This window comes from Erpetoichthys calabaricus, chromosome 10 (assembly GCF_900747795.2).
Source record: "Erpetoichthys calabaricus chromosome 10, fErpCal1.3, whole genome shotgun sequence".
Lineage (NCBI taxonomy): Eukaryota > Metazoa > Chordata > Cladistia > Polypteriformes > Polypteridae > Erpetoichthys > Erpetoichthys calabaricus.
Genome location: NC_041403.2, coordinates 126459001 through 126483221, shown reverse-complemented (window position 1 = coordinate 126483221; position 24221 = coordinate 126459001). Strand labels below are relative to the sequence as shown.

At 34.7% G+C, this 24221-nt stretch overlaps 1 protein-coding gene across 1 annotated transcript in view; it reads right to left on the bottom strand.

The window, feature by feature from the left end:
- Positions 1 to 410: 410 nt before the first annotated feature.
- matn4 (matrilin 4) overlaps positions 411 to 24221 on the bottom strand; it is a 54133-nt gene continuing 30322 nt past the window's right edge. Inside the window, exons 6-11 of the mRNA XM_051932997.1 lie at positions 19901 to 20023; positions 18348 to 18470; positions 13131 to 13544; positions 6411 to 6563; positions 5932 to 6034; positions 411 to 2158 (exon numbers count right to left, since the gene is read on the bottom strand). Coding sequence (XP_051788957.1) covers positions 2098 to 2158; positions 5932 to 6034; positions 6411 to 6563; positions 13131 to 13544; positions 18348 to 18470; positions 19901 to 20023 — 977 coding nt within the window. The 3' untranslated portion in view covers positions 411 to 2097. The remainder of the gene's footprint in view (positions 2159 to 5931; positions 6035 to 6410; positions 6564 to 13130; positions 13545 to 18347; positions 18471 to 19900; positions 20024 to 24221) is intronic.

Below are 24221 nucleotides of genomic sequence, written 5' to 3'. Positions count from 1 at the left end.
ACTGGGACAACTCCACTAAAATGCTGGAATGTTGGTGTGTTTATCTTGTACAGACAATGATGTGTATCATACTGTGTTATAATAGCACTTTGTCATGTAGCTATTCATTTTCAGACACCATTCATAACTGGAGACAAGGAATAGATGTACTTCACATGGTCACAACTAAAGACAGCCACCTACATTCATCTGACCCATAGTCTATTTGATTTGTGAGGAGGCTACAGTTCCAGAAAAATACCATATCAGAGATGGGACATAAAGGGTAAATTCAAAAAAGAATGCAGGCAAGGCAGAAATCAAACCAGAGTCAACAAAGTAATTCCATCAAAATGCACACAAATAAGAAAACCCAATGACATGCTAAGAATATTCTATTATTCCAACTATTAGTACTTGTTAATGCATGATACTGTAACATGTGGAAAATACATGTTTATTTATTGAATCAACACTTGAATACATAAAGAAATAGTCATTCTGCATTTTATAAAATGTATTTTTTAAAAGGGATACAAACACATATCTGACCGTACAACCTCGGCCAATGACATGTACAGTAAGACACTGCTTTGGGCAAATCCACTTACAGCTTGTATCAGTGGAAATGGGAAAAGAGTGGAATGAGAACTGTTGGCATGACAGTCACTTTCTCATCAGGAGCATCCTCACAGCTGCACATTACTAACGGCTCAAAACTGCAGAAATGTATAATCCAGAAGCAGAAAAACCAAGTGAATATCAACATTATGGACAGCTATATTGGTTTTGCTTACAATAGAATTTTCCATTAACTGGTCAAATGATTTGGGCTAGCTCTGTTACATATTATCACAATGACTGCATTGGGTGCCACTTAATGACACGTTGGAAATTTTAGATTGCTTCACTCTTCCATCCATTCCTGCATTTCCTATATGAACCACCTTAATTCAAGCTTAAAATCACAAGAAACCATGAACAAATCTGGCTACATTAGGCAAAAGACAGAAATTTATCCTGGACAAGAACACAAGTCCACCTCAGTTGTACAGTCACTTACATTGGGAATATTCAGATTCACCAATCAATGTAACCTTTTTGTTTTTTTGGAATATGGAAAGAAACTGGAGTATGTGGAGATAAAACCCCATAATGATAATGGCTAGATTGGATTTTGAACCTTGGACTTTGGGGCTGTGAAGCAAGAGTGCTAATTGTTGATCATGAAAATAATCATAAAAATAATCATTCATCATAATTAATTCAGAGTAATGATTTCCTGTTCTCATTTCCAATTTATTTCTATTTAGGAAGAATGGAATACTTTAATTCACTAATATGTATTAATGAAAAATAAACCAAATATTAACATGTTTAAGTATTCAAAACCTAAAGGATGTAGTCTTTTTGACCTTAGTTCACTCTTACCCTTCTTGGTGTTCCTCATTAAATCAGCATCGACTTTGTGCACCTTTAGTATTGAGTCCTGCCCTTTGGCATAGGCAATGCTCTGTGTCACTCAAGCAAATACTGAGGCACGGTAAAGCGCCATCTGGTAGTTTCAATGGTGCTATGCCATGCATAATTAGTAAAACCTGCTTGATCAAATTCCAGCATGCCATTTTAAAGAATGCTTAAACTAGAAAACCAGTGCCCAAGTCCAGGGGGTAATTTGTGCTTCTGCTCATCATTATTTAAAGCAACTGACAAAAACCTACATAGTAGCAATGTACAAAACAGGAGAAATATGTATTAAAATTTTTAAAAGTATAGAAAAGCACTTAGGGGAAAGGTTTATATTAAAAATTAGCACCCAATAATTATATATAATTTGTGAGACAGACATTAACATCAAGTTGGAAAAGATAGGATTGTTGCCTTCTTCTTAAACACAGCACACTTCTATTGCACATTTTTCTTCAATTTAGGAAGTAGCTAACATGTGGCTGACATCTCGTGGATCCAATCAAGTATCTTGTGTTCTGACTTTCCCACTTTGCACATGAATATTTTATTTCACTCCCAGTGTGGATCCCTACCCCTGTGCCCACCCTCACCCTAGTCCATAAAACACAGCTGAAATGCCCTGTCACTCTTGGGGCGGGTTAATAGGCTTTACTTTCTAGTGGCCATCTGATTTTCAAGATCTTCAAGTCGTGCTGTCATCTGAGCAAGTAGAGACCATTAAGGAGTTTAAACAGAAGAAGCAGTTCAAAACCTACATCCTTTGCTCAACAGAGTGATAATTCTTCAATGCATGTGGTCTAAATGATCCCACAATAGCCATGAAAAGAATGCCTCACACACAGCTAAGATTAGAATTCCAAACATTTTTTTAGTTTTGTTGAACAAATGCTAGAGTTGTTACAGGATGCTATGGTTCACTGATGTTACTTTGTAGGCAGTTTCAGTGGAAACTATTTACACACACACACACACGCACACCACACACATAGCATCATGTCAAGTTCTTTTAATTGCAAACCTTCATTTAAACATTAATCTATCTCTGTCTCAGAAAATATGGGCACATGTCAGCACCCTACCCTGGAAAGGATGTCAGCCTATCACATAGAGCAGTGGTTCAAAAACTCAGTCCTGGGGACCCCCTGTGGCTGCAGGTTTTTGTTCCAACCATAATCACAATCAGTGATAATAATCGATAACAACTGATCTCATTTAATCAGCTGGTCTTTTTGACTCTTCTCTTATTCTGCATTCAGAAAAACAGTGTGGTTTTTACATTTATAAGACATTTATATATTTATTTCTTTTTTTTTTCTAAAGCTATAAATGCTTAACTCTCTTTTGTTGTTTTCCTATTATTTTCCTCTTTTCCTGTGTAGTTTGCTCCCTTCCTTTATCCCTAATAGTGGCAATTAACAACCAGCATAGCAGACACCCGGGATGATGAAAGCAGCAACGACTTCAGTGTCAGACTCGCTAATTAGTAAATAATCAATTAAATAACCTGAATACCTGGACAAGCAGAATGAAAATTACATTGAAAATACTGTTAATGACTTAAAAAAAAACTTACACATTCTCCATATAACTGCTTATTACATTTTAATAAAAATCTACCAAACTTAGTTTGTAATTCCATTGACTCCAAAACACAGAAACTGGGAAATGATGACCCACTTAATTAGGCTAAGAGTCCAATGACAAACAGAAGTTGGTTGGAACAAAAACCTGCACCCACGGTGGGTCCCCAGGACCGAGTTTGGGAATCACAGACATAAAGTCATCATATACACACCCAGAATTATATGAGGCTAAATTAGAATTATTAGCATAATTTAAATGTGTTTGGGATGTGGGTAGTAAAACAAAGTACCCAGAGAAAACCAAAACAGACACAGAAAAAAGTCCTGGCTCCTGGACTTGTGAGGCAGCATCGCAAAACACTTACAAGGAAACCTGCAAAAAAGGAATTTTTAATGATTACTTATCTACTTTAGAAGCAACCCTCAATATATAGAATGTTGCTAAACTAGACCTAAAATTTTTTTTCTAATAGTAAAATAGTGTATCACAATGTGTGTAGGACATGTCAAGGGAGGTTATACTTGAGTTATATAACGTATTTGTGAAGTTGCCCTTGGAGTACTCAGGTTTCTGGTGTTCACATTAGAAAATAAGATGTAGAAGCGCTATAGAAAATCTAGAGAAGAGAGACTAGGCTGATATCAGGACTGCAAGGTATTAGTTATGAGATGAGACTGAAGGAGTTGAACCTTTTCATTTTAAGCAAATGCTGACTACGAAGTGACATGATCGAATGTTTAAAATTATGACAGGAATTAATACATTGGATCTGGGCTGTTACTTTAAAATAAATGCTACAATAGGAACACAGGGAAATTTTTAGAATCTTATAAACGGCACATTTCACACAAATGAACCATAGACATATGGAATAAATCATTGAGTAGTTAGGTGGATAGTGCGACTTTAGTGAGCTTCAAATCTCGGCTTGATCTGATTTTGGACAATCTAAGTAAATAGGATGGCCAGTTTGATGGACTGAATGGTCTGTTCTTATCATAATCTTAGTCCGTCTGGTGTCCGGATATTATTCTAACAATTAGTTTTTAAAGCCAACCTCATTTGTACTTATTATGAAAACATGCTAAGCAAAGACTTCTTTACCCCATTTTCTTTTGAATATTTTTTAATGTAAAACTTTTGTCATACTTGGCCCAGTATGTTTACGACAAATAAACCAAAGTGTTTCATTCCTAGAAATCAGCTTGTTTCCTGCCTAGAGCTGAGGGTGATATGGTGCAAGGTACCACGTTACTATGATCTTAATTCAGTGTAACTCTTTTCAGTTTAAATTCTACAAATCCCATCACAGTTACTGACTTCACTGTAGTTTTGTTACTTTTGTTTCTGGGCTGATAATATGAACTATTAATGTCTTGAAAGACGGGCATTCCATCTCACATAACGTCTCAGGAGGTGAACATGGCTACCTAATCTGCGTCCCCTGCCCAATTTGCATTGTTCTTGCACAAAATTTTCAAACAAGCATAGAACATGATTCATTTTTACAAAGCTGGGTGATCTGCACATTGTGATATTTTATGATATTACATGACAGTTCGTTTTACTTTGGGGTGTTGTTGAGGTTGACTTTCTCTTTATTAAGTTATAAAGATTTTGGCCTTTACTTTATAAGATAGCAAGTTTTCAGTTTTACAACATATTGAAAAGATATAATTAACAGAGAGAAGTTAATTTTAGTTTAAGGGAGATGGACCAAAGTGAACCAAGGTGTGCATCTGGGAACTTCAAGAATTAAATGTTTGCAGCATCAACATTTTTGTTCATTGAAATGTAAAGCCTCTTCATCAAAGAGCGCATAAGGAATTAAATTTACAGAGGCAAAAAAAAGCCTTTCATATCCAAGAAATTAAAAACACCATGTGTCATAAAACATAGTGGTATATCCCAAAATACATTACGATTTTTTCTGACACTTCTCTTTAACATTCCTGTGAAACTGGAGGAGAAGTGTGTGTACAGGTAAAGTAACTGAATCTTTACATTAATTGCCAGTGAATGTAAGATAGTTATTTATAAAATGTAAATGCTTTATTTTGATTACTTAAGGAACATTAAGACTAAGGTAGAGACTGAGAGACATGGGTGTATTGATTGTGTTACACAATCAACATGGCAGGTAGCTGGCCCATTCCAATCAATAAATGCTTTTATCTGCTGGCTGCTATGCTTGCAATAATTACACTGTTTGCTGGCTCTGTGATTTAAAATTTATTTTAAATAATCTTTTTTTAATATGAATTCTGTTTGTGAACTAAAACCCTCTACTTGCTGGTTCATGTTTGAAAGGGCACAGGGAAAATGTAAGTCCTGTTGTTTACTCTTTTTTAAGATGAATTCACGTTCAATGTTATTGACTATTTCCATCTAATTGAAATAATGAAAGTATATTTGGGGGTCACCCTTGTGCCTTTCAGTCACTACATAATTGCATGAGTTTAAAGAGTTAACATAAAAGTAAAGTAAGTAGATGACTTTTGCCAGCAAATAATGATATAACTAATATAATATAATTAGTAATTTGTAAAGTATTGCGTTCTTTGAGTAACTACCCTAACTCTTGCCCCATCTGGGAAATTGTCAGGTTGAGATTTCCAGTATATTTTATAAATTCATGACCTCAGCTTTGAAATTTACTGGGGAATTCCAAGAATAGCCTGAATGATTGAAACAGGCTATTGTGTGTGTGTGTGTATGAGGATTTTTTTACTTTTCTGTTATTCACCAGAATTGTTCCAAATCTAGTGGTTTGGAAAGGAGGAATGAAGTAAATTGAACCTAAAGAATTGAGAATTTTAAAAGTTGAAAAAAAAATTGTAAGTGACACACAACCAAAAGCACTTCAACAAATTATTCCTGGATTCAAAAAGGATATGTTTTTTGGAGAGTTGCTCCAAAGTGGACAATGTGGTCTCCTGAAATTCCACCAGACTCTCGCAGGCACAGGGGTCCTTCACTTCAATTTCCCCTTGACTCTCCTCTGAAATAACACAGGCAGAACAGATTAGAGTAAAGCCTACAACAAAAAGGAACAGAGAGCTAATTGTTTACAGACCCTTTGATCATTTCCATGAACAATAAAAATTCAAAACAGAACACGTAGAGAAGCCTTGCTGTGCTAATTGAAATTACAGAAGTGCCAGCCACAAAGTTACAGAGAGCTCATTTTCTTTTTTAACCAGTAAAACATGCAGATAAGTAAGTTCTTCTGACTATAATGTTTCCATTATTTATCCACCCATCTTTCCTTCCCTGTCTATGCATATTCTCTCTATTTCAGGCTCACCAGCCTATGTTATGCAAATATGCTATATGGCTTTGAAATAACATCATAAATTGCAGAAAATGGAGCAAACCTCCACAAATATTGAGTTTCAAGTTGTCTGCAATTTGATTTATTGCAGTGAAGTCAGTGGTGTAGAAGAAGTGCTTATCCACTGGATCTGATGCAATCACCCTGAGCTCTTCCTCCACAGCTTTTCCCACACCAACAGCATACATGGTAATGCCTGTAATAAAGAAATAGACATTGTTAGTGCAATATTTCTGAACAGTATTCAATAAAAGAAATTAAAACACTATCATAACAACATCATGATTATGTTTAAACACATTGTTCTTGGCTTAGGCACAGGTCTACTCATTTAAATGCAGGTCTTACAGTAATTGAGGCTTTACCCTTTCAAAACATCATAAACTGATTGAATGTTATTTTTTATTGATATTTTCTCATGTAGCAAAATGAATATTCAATGATATGTGTGCCTATTATCTGTTTCTAAAGCAACACTTCATCTTGAATTTTGTCAAAATGTCTCAAGTTGTCAAGAGCTGAAATTTGTTTTATATTTTTCCGTGGCCTCCAAATATACTGGATGTGTTGTTCTGGGGGGTTTAGAGGTCAAGGAATGAAATCGTCCAATTTTTTCCCCCTCTTCCCTAGAAGGGCCATCTCAAATTCTTTCAGGCAGAATTTGGTCTCCCTAATATACAAGGATTATAACAGGGATTTGCAGAACAAATTTGTCAATGCAGAAAGTGTTACAAAAGTAACAGTATCCATGGCACCTTTACAGTGAACAAAATAAAACAAATACATACCGTAAGTTAAAGAAAATAAATAATTGGTAATATCCTTTAATCAGTATTGAACATTGCCAAACTAGGTGGTAAAATGAAATTAGGTGGTGAATCTTTTTTACATTTAAATTTAAATAAATGGTGTTATCTATGTGCTTCTCAATTTGAACAATGAATTAATAATCTTAAAAAACTGCACACTCATCATCAACAAAACTGGCTGAACGAGAAATGAACTGTACTGGCAAATGTCCTAACATAATATAACATTCACAGGCCAGTTTCATTCAATTCAGGACTGTGGTAAACCAAGCTCTTGCCAGCAGAATCCATTGCAGAAACCACTAGCTCTCACATACCCACAGAGACAATTTGGAATTGCCTGTTAACTTACATGGCTTTGGAAAACTGGTAGGGAAAACCAGATTGACAGGTGGACATTTTGGCCAAGTAGTGCAGGAATATGTAAATCCACACTGATATCATCAAGGTGTAGGATCTGAAACCAGGATGGTGGCTTCATGAGACACTGGGTCATCATAATGCCTAGAAAACAACTTTGTCATTGTTTTGATTTAAAAATACTAATTGTTCTGTGTTTCTGTGGCTGAAATATAATTTGCAAAAATCCTCATTATGGTGGCATCCATTTGTTTAATGTATTTAGAACTAAACTGCTGAATGGTGCTTTATACTTGTTTAATTTTGAATGCCACAAATAGTTATTGTGGATATTATGTATTTTCTATAATAAAATAAAATATTTCACTTGAACATGTGTTTATGCATAAAACAGCAAAAAAAAAGTGTGCACATGTGTCTTTTGTAATTGTATGTTACTTATTATTGCAGGTAAAATGAGCGTGACTCAAAATAGTGCATCTACATTCCATTTATAACAGTAGGCCTACATAGAGAATGGCCATTCATCAAAATTATTCTTTTATTCATTTTCCATGTCATTTACGGAGAAGTGTCCATCTATTACACTATTAAACATAACTACACTATCAGATAAACAGATATTGGTTAAATAAGACTTACCAATCAAACTACCAATAAAACATGTCTTTGAGGGCAAACAGATCACCCAGAGAAAAATTCACAAGTAATGCATGAAAAGTCTACTCAGACAGAGACAAGGCCAATATTTGTAGAATAAAGTCACTGTTCCTTTTGCATGTCATGAACAGTGACTAAAGGAACTTGTGATCAGGAAGGACATCCTGTTGTAAACACATCTGCTCCAATATACCCAAAATTTACGGGGCAACTGGCCAAACTGGATGAACCCAGAAAATGGCCATTAAGCTGGCATAACTGTGCCACCATGCATTAAAGCTGCCAGTTTTAAACAAACTTTGCCAGGACTGAAAGAAGCTATCTCTCTATTATATAAAAAAAATCTTGGGATGAGACAAGACTTTTTATCCTGGGACAAGATGAGACTTTCAAGTCCCGCAAGACAAGACTTTGTGTCAAGAGATTTAACCACGCCCGGGGCTGGAAATAAAAGACAAAATAGAATGTCGTAAAGAGGTTCAAAAATGTTGGCACGATACACATGCAGAGCAGGTTAGAGATAATGAAAGTACTAAAATTCGAAAGTCTCAAAAAACTGATAGTAAAGATCACATTAGTGCAAACAAATGGAAATTATTACTCAGTCAAATAACGGAACAGCGAAAAGAGATCGAATATATGGACATAGGTGATATGACAGAAGAATGTAGACATTGTTCGGCTTTAAAATTTAAGTCAGAGACTTGTAGATTGTCTAATTCGTGTTGCTATCAAGAAAAAGTAGTGTTTCTTCCCAATGAACAGGCATATCCGTGAGAAATAAAATATTTGTTATTTGAAGAAAATGAAATCCACAAACACTACAGGCAAAATATCTGTATCTACAATAATCTGGTCGCGTTCACATCAAGCAATGCTCAAAATGTAGATTTACACGATTCAGGACCATATGCTATGAAAATCTGTGGTCCCACAACAGTTAAAGCTACAACAAGTTTAATTTCAAAGAAACCACAATTCGGTCAGGTTTATATTTATGATCACAGAGAAGAAATGCAACATAGTATTGAAAGAGTTAAACGATAGGACGTATTAGAAATTCTACAGCCAATAATGGATACAAATCCATACATCCAAAAGTATCGCACTTTACGTGAAATTTATCTGAAAAACATGGACAAAGAAGTTTTCTTGGATTTCTACATGAATCCGAAAGATCACGCTCGCATATATAATAAACCAACATGTGACGAATTGTCAGCGATAATAGTTTTGAAAAATACAGATATCAAGGACATAGCTGACATTCATGTTAATCCAAAAGCAGGCACAGCACGATTTGTCACAAGCAGCAGATCCAGGAAATGACTAACACGTAGGGCCCGGGGGTTGGTGAGTGAAGCACCAGAGGGAAAAGCCCCCTAGTATATATATATACTATATATATATATGTATATATATATATATATATGTATATATATATATATATATATGTATATATATATATATATATATATATATATGTATATATATATATATATATATATATATATATATATATATATATATATATATATATATATATATATATAAACTATATATATATATAGTTTCATTTTGTCTTTCAGTGCAGGATTAATATACAGTAAATATTATTTTCTTTTTTCCTTTTGATTGATTAATGCTGAAGAAAATTTCCAGTTATGCTGTTTTATGGGTCCACAAAAAAAAAAAGAAAATCTTTGATTAACTGCAAGACTTCAGTGGTATTCTTTTGATTTTTAAATCTTTTGCATAATGGTCAGACAGAACTTAAACAAACTGTTTTCTCTAATATTCTAATGTGTATCTCAATTCAGAACATTCAGAATTTTATAAAATAAGAAATTTTAAGAGCATATTAGGTACACAAATAAGAACATAGGAAATTTGACAAACAAGAGGAAACAATTCAGTTCATGAAGCTTGTTTAACTAATAGGTAAGCTGTCCCAATATTGTATCCAGATACATCTTAAACGTCATCAGGCTTTATGCTTCAGCTGTATGTAAGTGCTAGGTCGCTCAAGATTCACACAACTCAAAAAGTAAGTGCTCCTGGCTTCAGTCTTAAATGCACTTCCCTTTAACTACCACTAATGTCCTCGACTACACGATTCACTGTTAGTTGAAAGAATTCTGCTGGATTTGCTTTACCAATACTTCAAATAATTTTGAAGACCTGGATTAAGTTCCCAAGCAGTCTCCTCTACTCGAGACGAAACAAGTGTAGTTCTCTGGTCTGTCAAAGTACGACAAGTCCTTAGGTTCTGGGATGCACATGGTTAATCTTCTCTGCACAGTTGCAAATGCTGTTATATTTTTGTTGAACTATTATTGTCTTTCTTGTAGCGTAAATGTATTAAATGTTTTACATTCTCAATATATAAAAAAATTGCCCTGCTATGGACTGGTGCCCTGTCCAGGGTTTGTTCCTACCTTGAACCCTGTGCTAGCTGGGATAGGATCCACACCCCTGCGACCCTGGTCTTGGTTAAATGGATTATAAAGTGACATGACATTATTTACATGTATGAAATGTTTTAGAGGGGAAAGAAGAAAAAAATGACAAGGAGATGAAGAAAACAAATGGAATTAGGTAGAGATGTTGTCAAAAACAGGCAAAAAGTCAAAAACCAGAAAGACTACAACAAACAATCATCAAAGACTTCAGATAGAAAAAATATGAATTTAAACTCAAAAACCGAGCAAACAATGGTGCTAATTATCACATCTCCTGAGGAGTACCCTATAGCTTCAACTAATGCTATGAAAGGTTTGGTAGAAAGAAAGGATTTCAACACTAGGACACTAAGATGATTATGTAACCATTTTAAATACCAATGATATGATAGCATCACACGCCAGGCCCAAATGACCAGCCATGAGTTTGTACCACAAAATATCAGCTCCCAGACAAGAAAGCACTCACGAACAAATCTCATGGGTTAGTTATATTTTATTATTAGATGTATTTTAATTTGTTTTTTGTATGGGTGTGCAATTGTTAAGATGCTATTTCTGATGTCTGGGGAGCTTGGTTCAGGAAGTTATGCTATGTGACATCACTGGCACAACACTTTATAAGTTGACGCCATGGACCCATTACCATCTGCAACTCTGGATAACACAAACTCATGCAACTTTGTGCAAGGTATTTTAGGGAATTCTGGTACTAAAAATCCTTGTCAAGTTCAAGTTTTGGTTAGTATTTTGACTTTAGCAAATGTTATTGTGACTTTCTAGTTTTAGTTCACTAGTTTCTAGTTAGTGTCTCCTGGTCTGTTTGAACACTTTTACATACTTTATCATTAATATGTGCAAAAATGGTAAAAACGGAATGTACATGTGCAGAAAGTCTGACTTATTGCAAGAGAGGTTCTTTGTTACCAGAGTGCACATTGTAATTCTACTTATTCTACTTGTTATTGGGGCTGATGTAGATGATTTGACTAGTGTGTTGACTAGTGTGTGTCAGAGGGCAATGTTAAAGACACTGGAAATCATCTCAACTGATGACAGTCATCCATTACATGTAGAACTAAAGTTAAGTAAATCAGGAAGGATATTTGCTTTTGATATATATCCTGTAACCTTTTTTTTGGTGTAAATATGTATTATCTAACTGCTTTACCTTAACCTTTCTTGTTTCTATTTGTCTGTTTTATTTCATTCTGTCTGCTATTAGATGCAATTGAGAAGGCAAATTTCATGTTTTCTTGTGTAAACATGACTAAATAAAGAAACCTTAAACCTTACTTGTTACCATTTGCCCTTTTAAATGTATTGCTGTAGACAATGTTAAACACCGACAATATTTTCAGGATTTTTCTGTATATTAATTGCACAAACATGGAAGTTCAGGGTGGCGCAGTGGGTAGCGCTGCTGCCTCGCAGTTGGGAGACCTGGGGACCTGGGTTTGCTTCCCGGGTCCTCCCTGCGTGGAGTTTGCATGTTCTCCCTGTGTCTGCGTGGGTTTCCTCCAGGCGCTCCGGTTTCCTTCCAAAGACATGCAGGTTAGGTGGATTGGCGATCCTAAATTGGCCCTGGTGTGTTTGTGTGTGTCCTGCGGTGGGTTGGCACCCTGCCCAGGATTGGTTCCTGCCTTGTGCCCTGTGTTGGCTGGGATTGGCTCCAGCAGACCCCCGTGACCCTGTGTTCGGATTCAGCGGGTTGGAAAATGGATGAATGGAAGTTCAAAGGCATGTCCTACCTGTATAAACACTTTCATTGATGTGTTTTTAGGCTACTCACACAAGATCATGCACATGGCATACACTGAAGATTGATTTATTATCTGACAATTGTATAAACTACAGAGGTAAATTTGTTTTCTTATAGTTATCTAATAAATATGCTTAGTTTTCTCATATGATCAGGTTAGTACTTACATTCAGTTTCATATTCCTAAATTTGCACTCTAAAATGTAGTACTAGGGTGTTGTACCGTGTTAGCCATTATGAATGTAGAGAAAAGCCAAGCAAAATGACACCTTTTATTGGCTAACTAGAAAGATTACAATATGCAAGCTTTCGAGGCAACTCAGGCCCCTTCTTCAGATTACATCTTGCCTGAAGAAGGGGCCTGAGTTGCCTCGAAAGCTTGCATATTGTAATCTTTCTAGTTAGCCAATAAAAGGTGTCATTTTGCTTGGCTTTTCTCTACACTCTAAAATGAAAATATAATATGAACAATCAATCAAACTTTCCACTCAAACCTGGAATCATTGTGAGATATAGGTACTACATGCAGGCACTGAGAGACCTCAATGCTAACCGATGCAGAGCCATGCCACTCAAACAAATTCCACCAAGCTTGATTGACCTGAATGCCTTGTTGTGCTGCCATAAAATACACTTTAATCATTCTGTTGTTTTTCCTGTAATGGTGACTGCAAAAGTCAAATAATTTAAAGTATTGAAAAAAAACATACCGGCATCTTTAGCTTTCTTTGCCCATTCAGTAATGTCATCTTGGGAGCGTCCATCTGTGAAGACCAGTCCAATTCTAGGGATGTTTCTGCCCAGTGGCCTGGCACCATCTGCCTCAGAGAAACTGTTTTCCACCATATGCTTTAGTGCCAGTCCTGTCATGGTTCCTTTCTCCATGTATTCCACTTTTAGTACTGCATTTTTGATGTCCTCCGGAGTTTGATACTGGTTCAGGGGGAACTCGGTACGTACTCGGCTAGAGTACTGCACAAGGCCGATGCGGGTGCCATGGGCTGACACATCAAGACTGTCCACTATCTGGTTCACAAACTGCTTAACCAGCTCAAAATTTTGGGGCCTTACACTTTTGGAGCCATCAATGACAAGGACCAAATCGATATTTGCAGACTTACATGCTGGATCAGAAGGAACACAGAAAAAATGAATATAACAAAACAGCAAAAGCTCAATGGTATACTTCAGATTTATACGTTGAACATTACTGTATAGTCTGGAAACTTAACAAAAATATCAATAACTATAGCTGAGTATGCCAGTTATTTTGAAAAGTAGTAACAGCTGTCACAATAAATACCATGTGTGCAACTTGGTTGTTGAATGTTTTATTCTTAGCACTGTACATAAGGTACTGTATATGTCTCATGTATCTAACCATCATTTAGTATTTTATAAATCTTTAATATTGCTAAAGTGAGTTATCTAGAGAAGAAATGAAAACTAAATGATTGATAATTCCCTTTACATCCTTATCTTCTTGAAGGTATAATTTTCTTGTAAGCTTTCTTTTTAATTTGATGATAAACAATTTAAAATGTACATTTTCAAACACAATATTGTATTCTTTTAACAGAGTCTTCAATGAGGTGTTAAAACAGTAGTTATTTATATGGAGTGGTCAATAGTAAACTCTAAATAGATCCCCCAAATAAGGGTACATGCCTTGTACCAGATGCTGATAAAATGGACTATACCCTCATTTAAAGTGACTCTGCATGGAGTTAAGTAAGTTTAAAAAATGATAGATGAATGGAAAAAGTATCTACTGTAGGTACTATTTCAAATCACTGTTTTTTGAGAATGACAGAAAATCTGATTCTAAACTAGTTGTAATGGGGACAAATGTAAGATATTCACATGAAAATTGGCCTAGTTTGTACAAGAAGACTTGGTTATATCTGTGGATAGGATGTAGTGTACAAGCTGAGAATCAAACCTTAAGGTCTAAATTTATGTGGCATCATATCTAAAGTACTGCTTATATATTTCAAAACAAGACTAACTATATTATTTTAATCCATTTTCTATCTATGCTGAAGAGCATGAACTGAAACAGCTTTCTCAAAAAATAAAACTGCGATGCTATAACAATCTTTATTTCCATACTCCAAATCAGCAGTATGGAAGAGTGATGCTTTTTACAGCAGCTTTGGGTACAAGGCAGTAACCAAATCTAAACTGAATACCAGTTTAATGTAGTCTTGCACAGACATAGCCACACTCACATATGTTCACATCTTTGAAATGTGAGAGGACTATGTACTCAGAGAAGAAAATGTACAGGCACTGGAAAAATATAAATTGAGAGGAGTTGGATAACCTCCTAGAGGTTAGTAATAGGTGATACTGTTGATTTTCTTTTTGATCTGATACCAGGTGATACTGAGGCCTGTATTACTGATACCAATAACAATACCAATACCAATACCTATACTCATGTAGCCAGAGTGTCATCTTGCAAGAATGGTTAATCTTCTATAAAAACTTACAGTATGTGTGGACATCAAAAAGTCACATTTTAAAGACTTTGCATTAGTAGACTACTACATATAGTGTCAAAGACTTCCTTGCTTGTTTATTAACATAAATTATTAAACATGTTCAGTTCTTGCAAACGAACAATGGAACAACAACAAGCATTAACGTTACATTTTTTAGCTCAAAAAATTCTTTTTTTTTTTACTTTAAAACATGGAAAACATTAAAAGTATAAAAAGTGTAAAAAGTATAATAATGATGCAAATAAAAAACGCACGTCAATTTCAGATTCATTAGAATCACTTTCAGTTTGACTGTCCGTTTCAATTGCACTGCCTGAAAACAGATTCAATTCTTCATCACAGCTGATGAGAGGCTCCTCAACATCACTGCTCATATTACTGTCAAGAACATGCAACACTTGGGCTGTTGAAAAACTTTTTTTACAAGAAGCCATTATTACTAGGCATGCCTACAGTTGAGAGAAGAAGACACACCTATACCATTGTAAGTACTTTGTACTTGTAATATTTCTATTGAACTATTGTATTGTATTTAGGATTAGTTGTGTTCTGTTCTGTGTATTGTATTGTATTGTATTGTATTGTATTTACCCCCTTTTTGACACCCACTGCATGCCCAACCTACCTGGAAAGGGGTCTCTCTTTGAACTGCCTTTCCTATGGTTTCTTCCGTTTTTTTCCCTACAAGGTTTTTTTTTGGGAGTTTTTCCTTGTCTTCTTAGAGAGTCAAGACTGGGGGTCTGTCAAAAGGCAGGGCTTATTCGAGCCCATTATGGCATTCCTTGTGTGATTTTGTGCTATACAAAAATAAATTATATTTTATTGTTTCATTGCCCAAGTAACACTCGGGACTACTGCTTTTAGCACTGTTTTTACAGCCTGAGTTAGGTAAAGCTAATATTGAGTAATACTTTTTTTTTTTTTTACAAAATGGATATAATAAATACATAAAGTTTGAAAATGTGTTCTAAGTATGTCCATTCATCAAGCTATAACTGTACTCCTCACTAAAACCTTTTTCTTCTTCTTCTTTTGGCTGCGCCCATTAGGGGTCGCCACAGCGTATCATCTTCTTCCATATCTTTCTGTCCTCTGTATCTTGTTCTTTACTCCTCACTAAAAACAAACATGAATTTTTCTCTATTTAAACAATCACAACAACCCTATGTCAGTTTTGCAGTACTAGCTTTACCTGGGTACTGCCTGCCTTTCTGGAAGGCTTCTTTAAGAATAGATTACAGTGCTAGGCTTTTTAGCTCAAGTGTCTGTGCTATCTTCTGATTGCCTCTGATCACATTCTAACTCCTTGTGTTCAGTAATATGACCGACTTCCATGTGTTATACCAGGTTTATGGTGTTGCCACAATAACATATCATCTTCAGACATGTATCACATTTTGCTTCATTATTTTGCAGTGGAGTAAAATAACTCCAAAAAGTGCTTCGCTTTCTTTCTGCCTTTGACTCACACAATCCCACTGCTTTGCCTGGTGGACTGCAGCATTGCCAATGTGAACGTAGGATTATGAAAAGTTCCCATTTTACACATTTAATTTAATAATCATGCTCTCACCATCAAATGCTTTTTAAAAATAATATCTAATAATCTTGGACATTATTGAAAATGTGAAATATTGATTCTTTTAATGTGAACATTGATGTATAAATTAAATTAAAAGATCAGGATCAGAAGCATCAATAATTTAATACTGATCCTCCCATCCCTACTAGAGGTGACACGGACAACTAAGGAGGTACTGAATGATTTGGAAATTGTAGAGGGAGAAGTGTTGCTTAGATTAAATAGGCTGAAATAAAACAAATCACCAGGACCAGATAATGTTTATCCTCAATTGCTTAAGGAGATTAGTGAATACATATACAAGACCTTGATGCATACTTTTAGGATGTCGCTGTGCACTGGGGAAATTATAAAGGACTGGAAAATGGGAAATATTAGCTTATTCTATAAAAAGATGAGCAGGCAGAACCAAGCAATGTAAGTAAGTGCAACATGCATCACAGGCAAATTAAAGGAATTAATTATTTAGGAAAAGATTGGGCAGCAGATGTCAAGAATAAGGTTTTTACTAAACAGTCAGCATGGGTTCAGAAGAGGGAAGTCACAGTTTACTTTTACATGATAGAATTATATGAAGAAGTAACAAAAGGATATGACCAGAGTGGTGCATATATTATTTATCTTGACTTTCAGAAAGCATTTGATAAGATCCCACATGAGAGGTTAGGTACCAAGCTAAAAAAAGAGTGGTATGTAGATGGGTGCAAAATTGGCTAAAACATAGGAAAACAAGCATGATAGTGTAAGGAAAAGTATCAGAATTGGCTGATGTTAAGAGTGGTGTCCAACAGGGGTCAGTGCTAGTGCTGCTGCTATTTTATATATATATATATATATATATATATATATATATATATATATATATATATATATATATATATATATATATATAAATAAATGATTTCGATAGGAATATAAATAAAATGTTGGTTGACTTTACAGATGAAACCATAGATAGGTGAATTGGCTGATAGATTAGCAGATAATCTAGAATCAGTTGAATCCTTACAAAGTCATTTGGACAGCATATATGTTTGGGTGGATTTGTGGCAAATGAAATTTAAAGTAAGTAAATATATAGCATTACGCATAGGAATTAAAAATTTTGGTTCTGGATACACAATGGGAGGTCTGAAAATCGAATGTATACCATATGAGAGTGAATTAGTAGTAGTAGTGCACTCATTATTATCAACTGTCAGACAGTGTTCAGAAGCCATTAAGAAGGCTAACAGAATGTTAGGCTATATAGCACAATGTGCAGAGTACAAGTCCAAGGAGGTTATGCTCAAGCTTTATAATACACTGGTAAGGCCTCATCTGAGGTACTCTATGCAGTTCAGGCTTCAAAAAACACAAAGCAGTGCTGGAAAAAAGTGCAGAGAACAGTGACTGGCCTGATTCGAGGGCTATGAGGAATTATGAGGAACCATAAAAAGAGCTGAACATTTTTAGTTTGAGCAAAATGAGATTAAGAGGCGACATGACTGAACTGTTTAAAATTATGAAGGGAATTAGCACAGTGGACAAAGATTGATACTTTGAAATTAGTTCAACAACACAAGGACACAGTTGGAAACTTGTTAACGGCAAATTTCACACAAGCATAAGCAGATTCCAATAGACATATGAAATGAGTCACCAAGTAGTGTGGTAGGCAGTAGATGTTAGTGACTTTCAAAACTGGACTTGATGTTATTTTGGAAGAATTAACTAGATAGGACTGCTAAGCTTTATTAGGCTGGATGGCCTGTTCTCATCTAGATTGTTCAAATGTTCTAATAAATTGCACTGGAGCAAGACAAATTAATTTACATAGATATAGAAAAGGTACTTACTGCCACAACTCTTGCCATCACTCTGGAGAAGCTGGCCCTCAGGGCAGACACAATAGTATGATCCAACAGTGCTGACACATTTGAACTCACATCCATGGTCCACAGAATTGCACAGGTCTTTAGCTGTAAGTAAACGAAATATCTGTTTATTTCAGAAATAAAATGACATCAACTACTATGGTTTGGGCTATAAATTAAAGATTAGAAAGTAAACAGCAGCTTTTTAGTTGTGTGTTAAAAATATTTCATGTAGCCATTTTCTGTTAGCTAAAGATAAAACTCATAGGCAGTGCTTTTCAATAGAATAGGTTTTGTGTGCTTACGTTTTGTAATCATGTTCAGTGTGCGAGTCTGATAAATAAAACCAAGGTTGTTCTCTCAGGCTACTGTAATCTTTATTCAGAATAGCCAGTTAGAGGTCACTGTGGGTAATCTGAGGCCTGATCCCAGGTGTGAGACAAACCATGGAGAGTTCTAAGGTCAAAACTGACTGATATTATATCAGTCAGTTACAGATAGTATGTGAATTTCCCCTTGGGATTAATAAAGTATCTATCTATCTATCTATCTATCTATCTATCTATCTATCTATCTATCTATCTATCTATCTATCTATCTATCTATCTATCTATCTATCTATCTATCTATTATAATGTGATTGAATAAATATGGCTGCAAACAAGAAGATTCATTTTGGTTCTTTTGTTTATAATGGCTTCATTCACTTTCAGAGTCAATAATCAGAAACCAGTAAGGTAATATAACATCGGTAGCACACTGAAATGACAAAACAAACCTTAAGTCTTAAAACGGTATTAGATCATTAAATACCTTATTAAATAAACTCTAGTCTTCCTTTTGGTTATTTTAAAGTACAGTACAGATAAGAAACACACACAAGCTCTATTTTTAAGATGGTACTACCTAGAGTAATATACCATCAGTGACAGCAGAGCACCTAGTAACAACCCAGTCAAACCCAGTAATAATTAACATCATCAAAGATGCATACACTAAAAATAAATTATTTTATTAATAACTATATGACAGAATACAAAAATAATGATATTGAAGCAACACTAGAACCTCCATAACCAGGCCGTTACCATGTAAGTACATGCATTCCACTGATGATTATTTTAAACCTGATGGTCAACCCCATGGATCTTTTTTGGTGCATCAGTTAACAGTGAGTGTTTAGTCCACATTGTGGCTGTGAATGCCAGAATTTAGTCCCTAATCTGAGTAACTCTTTTTTGAAGGATGAATATGTAGGCATTCTTTCAATCCTTGTAAATGTGTCTCACAGACTGAATTAAATTAACATTTTTTAAAGATAGAAAACACATGCAAGTTTTTTTAACTCATTTAAGCCAGTAAAGATTCAATTATCAGACTTCAGGTTGTTAGATAGTTAAACGCTTTAATCGCGAAAACCCCTTAATGGATGAGGTACTGGTACTCCTTAAACTTAAGTTGCTCTGAGTATTAATCTTCTATATTTTACAATGCAACAACAGTATGTTAAGTGAGCTATTATATTTTGCACTTACCTTGGCAGGTCTTGCCATCACTTTGCAAGACATAGCCTTCGTGGCAGCGACAGAAATAACCATTCAGCACGGTGACACACTCATGTTCACAACTGTGGTTCCCAAATGAACAGTAGTCAATCACTTAGGGAATAAAGGAAAAAAACACAGCATGTTACATATGACTCGATGTAAGAGGCTCAGAATCAAGAGCACACCATTTGAGTAAAGTAGTTATCAGTCAGTCATTTTAAATATAATATTGTGATATTTGTTTTTAGTATGAACAGAAGCTTCACTGACTGTTTGAATTTGGATTATCTATCTATCTATCTATCTATCTATCTATCTATCTATCTATCTATCTATCTATCTATCTATCTATCTATCTATCTATCTATCTATCTATCTATCTATCTATCTATCTATCTATCTATCTCTATAGAATAAAATGCCATCACTGTGGCAAAAATGGAAATGTGTGCTTATGAGGCTTTTGCAAATCCATGCAGCACACTAAAAGATATATCAGAGATGATCCAAATTCAAACAGTCAATGAAGCTTCTGTTCATACTAAAAACAAGACGTTGTGTCGCTATACACCATGATTCCGATTCATCTGGCCACAGAAACACTATTGATGAGACTGGAAAGCGACCCCACCATAGAGACAAGGACTAAACTGTCCATTAAAGACATAATGCACCTAATATCACTTTGCCAAAAAACTTTCATTTCAATGGCAAATACTACACTGAGAAAGAAGGCATGCCAATGGGATCGCCGTTATCAGGACTTCTAGCGGAACTGGTAATGCAGCAAATTGAAAACATGGCTCTATCCCAGTTCACACCCAAAATTTGGATACGCTATGTAGACAACACATTCGTTTTACTAAAAAATGACCAGCTGATTGAATTCTACAATCACACCAACACAATATTCCCTGCAATCCAATTCACAATGGAAAAAGAAATTAACCGACACATCAGCTTCCTGGACATCTACATCAAAAGAAATAATGACGACACCCTGACCACAAGTGTTTACCATAAAGAATGCTACACAGACAAGATATTACACTTCACCAGCAACCACCCAGTATCTCATAAACGGAGCTGTGTTAAAACTCTATTCAGAAGAGTCCACACCCATTGTAATACGAAGGAAACAAAAATGAATGAGAGACGCTATCTCTTCCATCTTTTCACTTCAAACGGATACTCAAAAACATTCATTAATCGGAGCTTACACAGAAGACGCCAAAAAACTCAGCAAACAATCGACTTGATTCAGAACCCCCACCACACCTGGCACTCACTCCCTTATCACCACAAGGTGTCTGAAGGTACAGCGCACATCCTGGCCAAGTCAGACGTCAAAATAGCACACAAACCCACAAACAATTTGCGCACGGTCCTCTTTAATGCTAAAAACAAGAAATTAATAGAAGAAACACGAAACGCAGTTTATAGCATTCCATGCAGTTCTTGCTCAGCAGTATACATAGGACAAACTTCAAAAAGAATCGCAACACGTATACAGGAACATTGCAACGCCGTCAGAAAAAAGGACTCACTTCATTGATCTACACGCATACTAAATCAACTGGGCATACATTTAACTGGGACAATGTACAAGTAAAATTTAAGGCCAGTACTAAAAGTGGCAGAGAGCTGGCTATCAAATGAGAACGCCATCAACAGACACTTGGACATAAATTCAGCATATGCAAACTTAAGAAGAACATGTTCATAATAAATAAACTGTACACCCAATACCCCCCCATCACACTGACTTAGCCACCCCCCCCACTCCCTCCACGTAATGTTGCCTTTGATTCTTGTAAGTCTAAGCATTGTCCTCTGATGAAGACCCCTGGCAGGGGTTGAAAGCTCAGGAATAAAAAGTACTTTATGATATGTGATTCATTTTTTCTCCCTTTGTGGATCTCCAGCTGCAAATATATATATATATATAAAAATAACGTAACATGATTGTCAATGTAATTGTGTTGTCATTGTTATGAGTGTTGCTGTCTTTTATATATATAATATACACACACACACACATAAACATATATATACATATACATATATATACATATCTACATATACACATATCTGCATATATATATACATATACACATCCACATATATATACATATATATATATATATACATATATATATATATACATATATATATATATATACATATATATATATATATACACACACAGACACATACAGTATATATACATAAATATTTACATATCTACATATATACACATCTACATATACATACACATCTACATATATATATATATATATATATCTAGACATACATACATAGATAGATTGACACATATATATATATACATATCTACATATATATATATATGTAATTGTGTTGTCATTGTTATGAGTGTTGCTGTCATATATATATATATATATATATATATATAGCAAAATACCCGCGCTTCGCAGCGGAGAAGTAGTGTGTTGAAGAGGTTATGTAAACATATATATATATATATACATATACATACTGTATATACATATATATACATATCTACATATACAGATATCTACATATAGCAAAATACCCGCGCTTCGCAGCGAAGTAGTGTGTTAAAGAGGTTATGTAACTATATATATACATAAACATATATACATATATATACATATCTACATATACACATATCTACATATACATATATATACATATACACATCCACATATACATATATATATACATATACAAATTTACATATCTACATATATATATATATATATATATATATAGATATAAATATAGACATACATACATACATTCACATATATGTATATATATATATATATATATATATATATATATATATATATATATACTGTATATATACATATCTACTTATTGGCTCCTGTATTTAGGATATAGTGGGTTGGATAATGGATGGATGGACATCTGTATGCATAGCCCTATTTGCCCGTTTTCGTTTTTTTTCTTTCTTCAGTAATATTTCAGTAAACCCGGAGCTTGTCAGTTCAAATCCTGGTACTGACACCACTGTGTGACCCTGAGGAAGTCACTTCACCTGCCTGTGCTGCAAAAAACAAAAGTAATGTAACAAATTGTACCTCAGATGTTGCAAGTTGCTGGAATAAAGGCATAAGTAAAATAGATAAATATGTATTATACACATAGGAACTATTCATTTATTTTCAGTTAAGTCATCTGCAGCAAACTTTTATAAATGAGGGTTTCTCATTTTTAGATAGTGCAAACTGTTTCTTCTTCATTGACGTTTTCTCTTGGAGAGCTTTTTTCATTTCATTGAAAATTAAAGCAGCAGCTGCCAAAATATGTAGCTTTCTTATTAATTTTTCAACATTGTGTAAAATAACTTTATAAAGTAACATAAAAGGTTTAAATACTGGTTATCCTTTTACACTAAAATATTACTAAAGAGATACAAAAAAAGTAAAATGCATATGTTCTTTTTCTTTAAGGAGATTAAATATTACTGAAGAAAGAAAAAAAAAATTAAACAGCCAAATGGGGCTATGCATACGAACTTAAAAGGTTTAAATAAAACGGAAATATATATTTTATTTTTACTTGCTTAACTTGTGGAGGGTGTATCCTGTAGCAAAGCCCTAACTTTTTTCGTGAAAGCCCGTTTCAGTCAATAAGTCTTAAAAAAAGGTGTAAAGATATTGACAATAAGCTAAGCAAACCCAGGAAGACGTGGAATCGTTTAAATCAAGTATCATTACATCTTCCTTTCTTAAAGAGAAGTAAGGCAGTACTTATAAGCTTACATATTTATATATAGATATACATACATATATTTATATATAGATATACATACATATATATATATATATATATATATATATATATATATATATATATATATATATATATATATATATATATATATATATCTATATCCGAAGCCGTGCAAGCACACTCTTGAGAATGCAACGTATAGTTGTACAGAAGAAAAGCAATCTTGCCTCAAATGAATGGCAACCTTTTGTAGGTCTATGAACTTAATTTAAACTTTAGGTTTACACGGTGCTTTCTTTCCGAAGTACCTGCACTCATGAATATGTCTGTATGTGTCAGTCGGTCAAATCCACGCGCTTCGCACCGGCGAAGTACCGCTTTTAAATTTTTATTAAGAAGAAAAGAAAGCCTTTTTAAATTGAGGGAAAATATACTAATAACAGTTTGTTAAGGATCTGTTTTTTTGTGAAGCTGCCTTCACTCGAGTGATCACTTCGACCTGACTTGGTGGCCAACTATAAGCGTTACCTGGTAGGTAACCACCCAT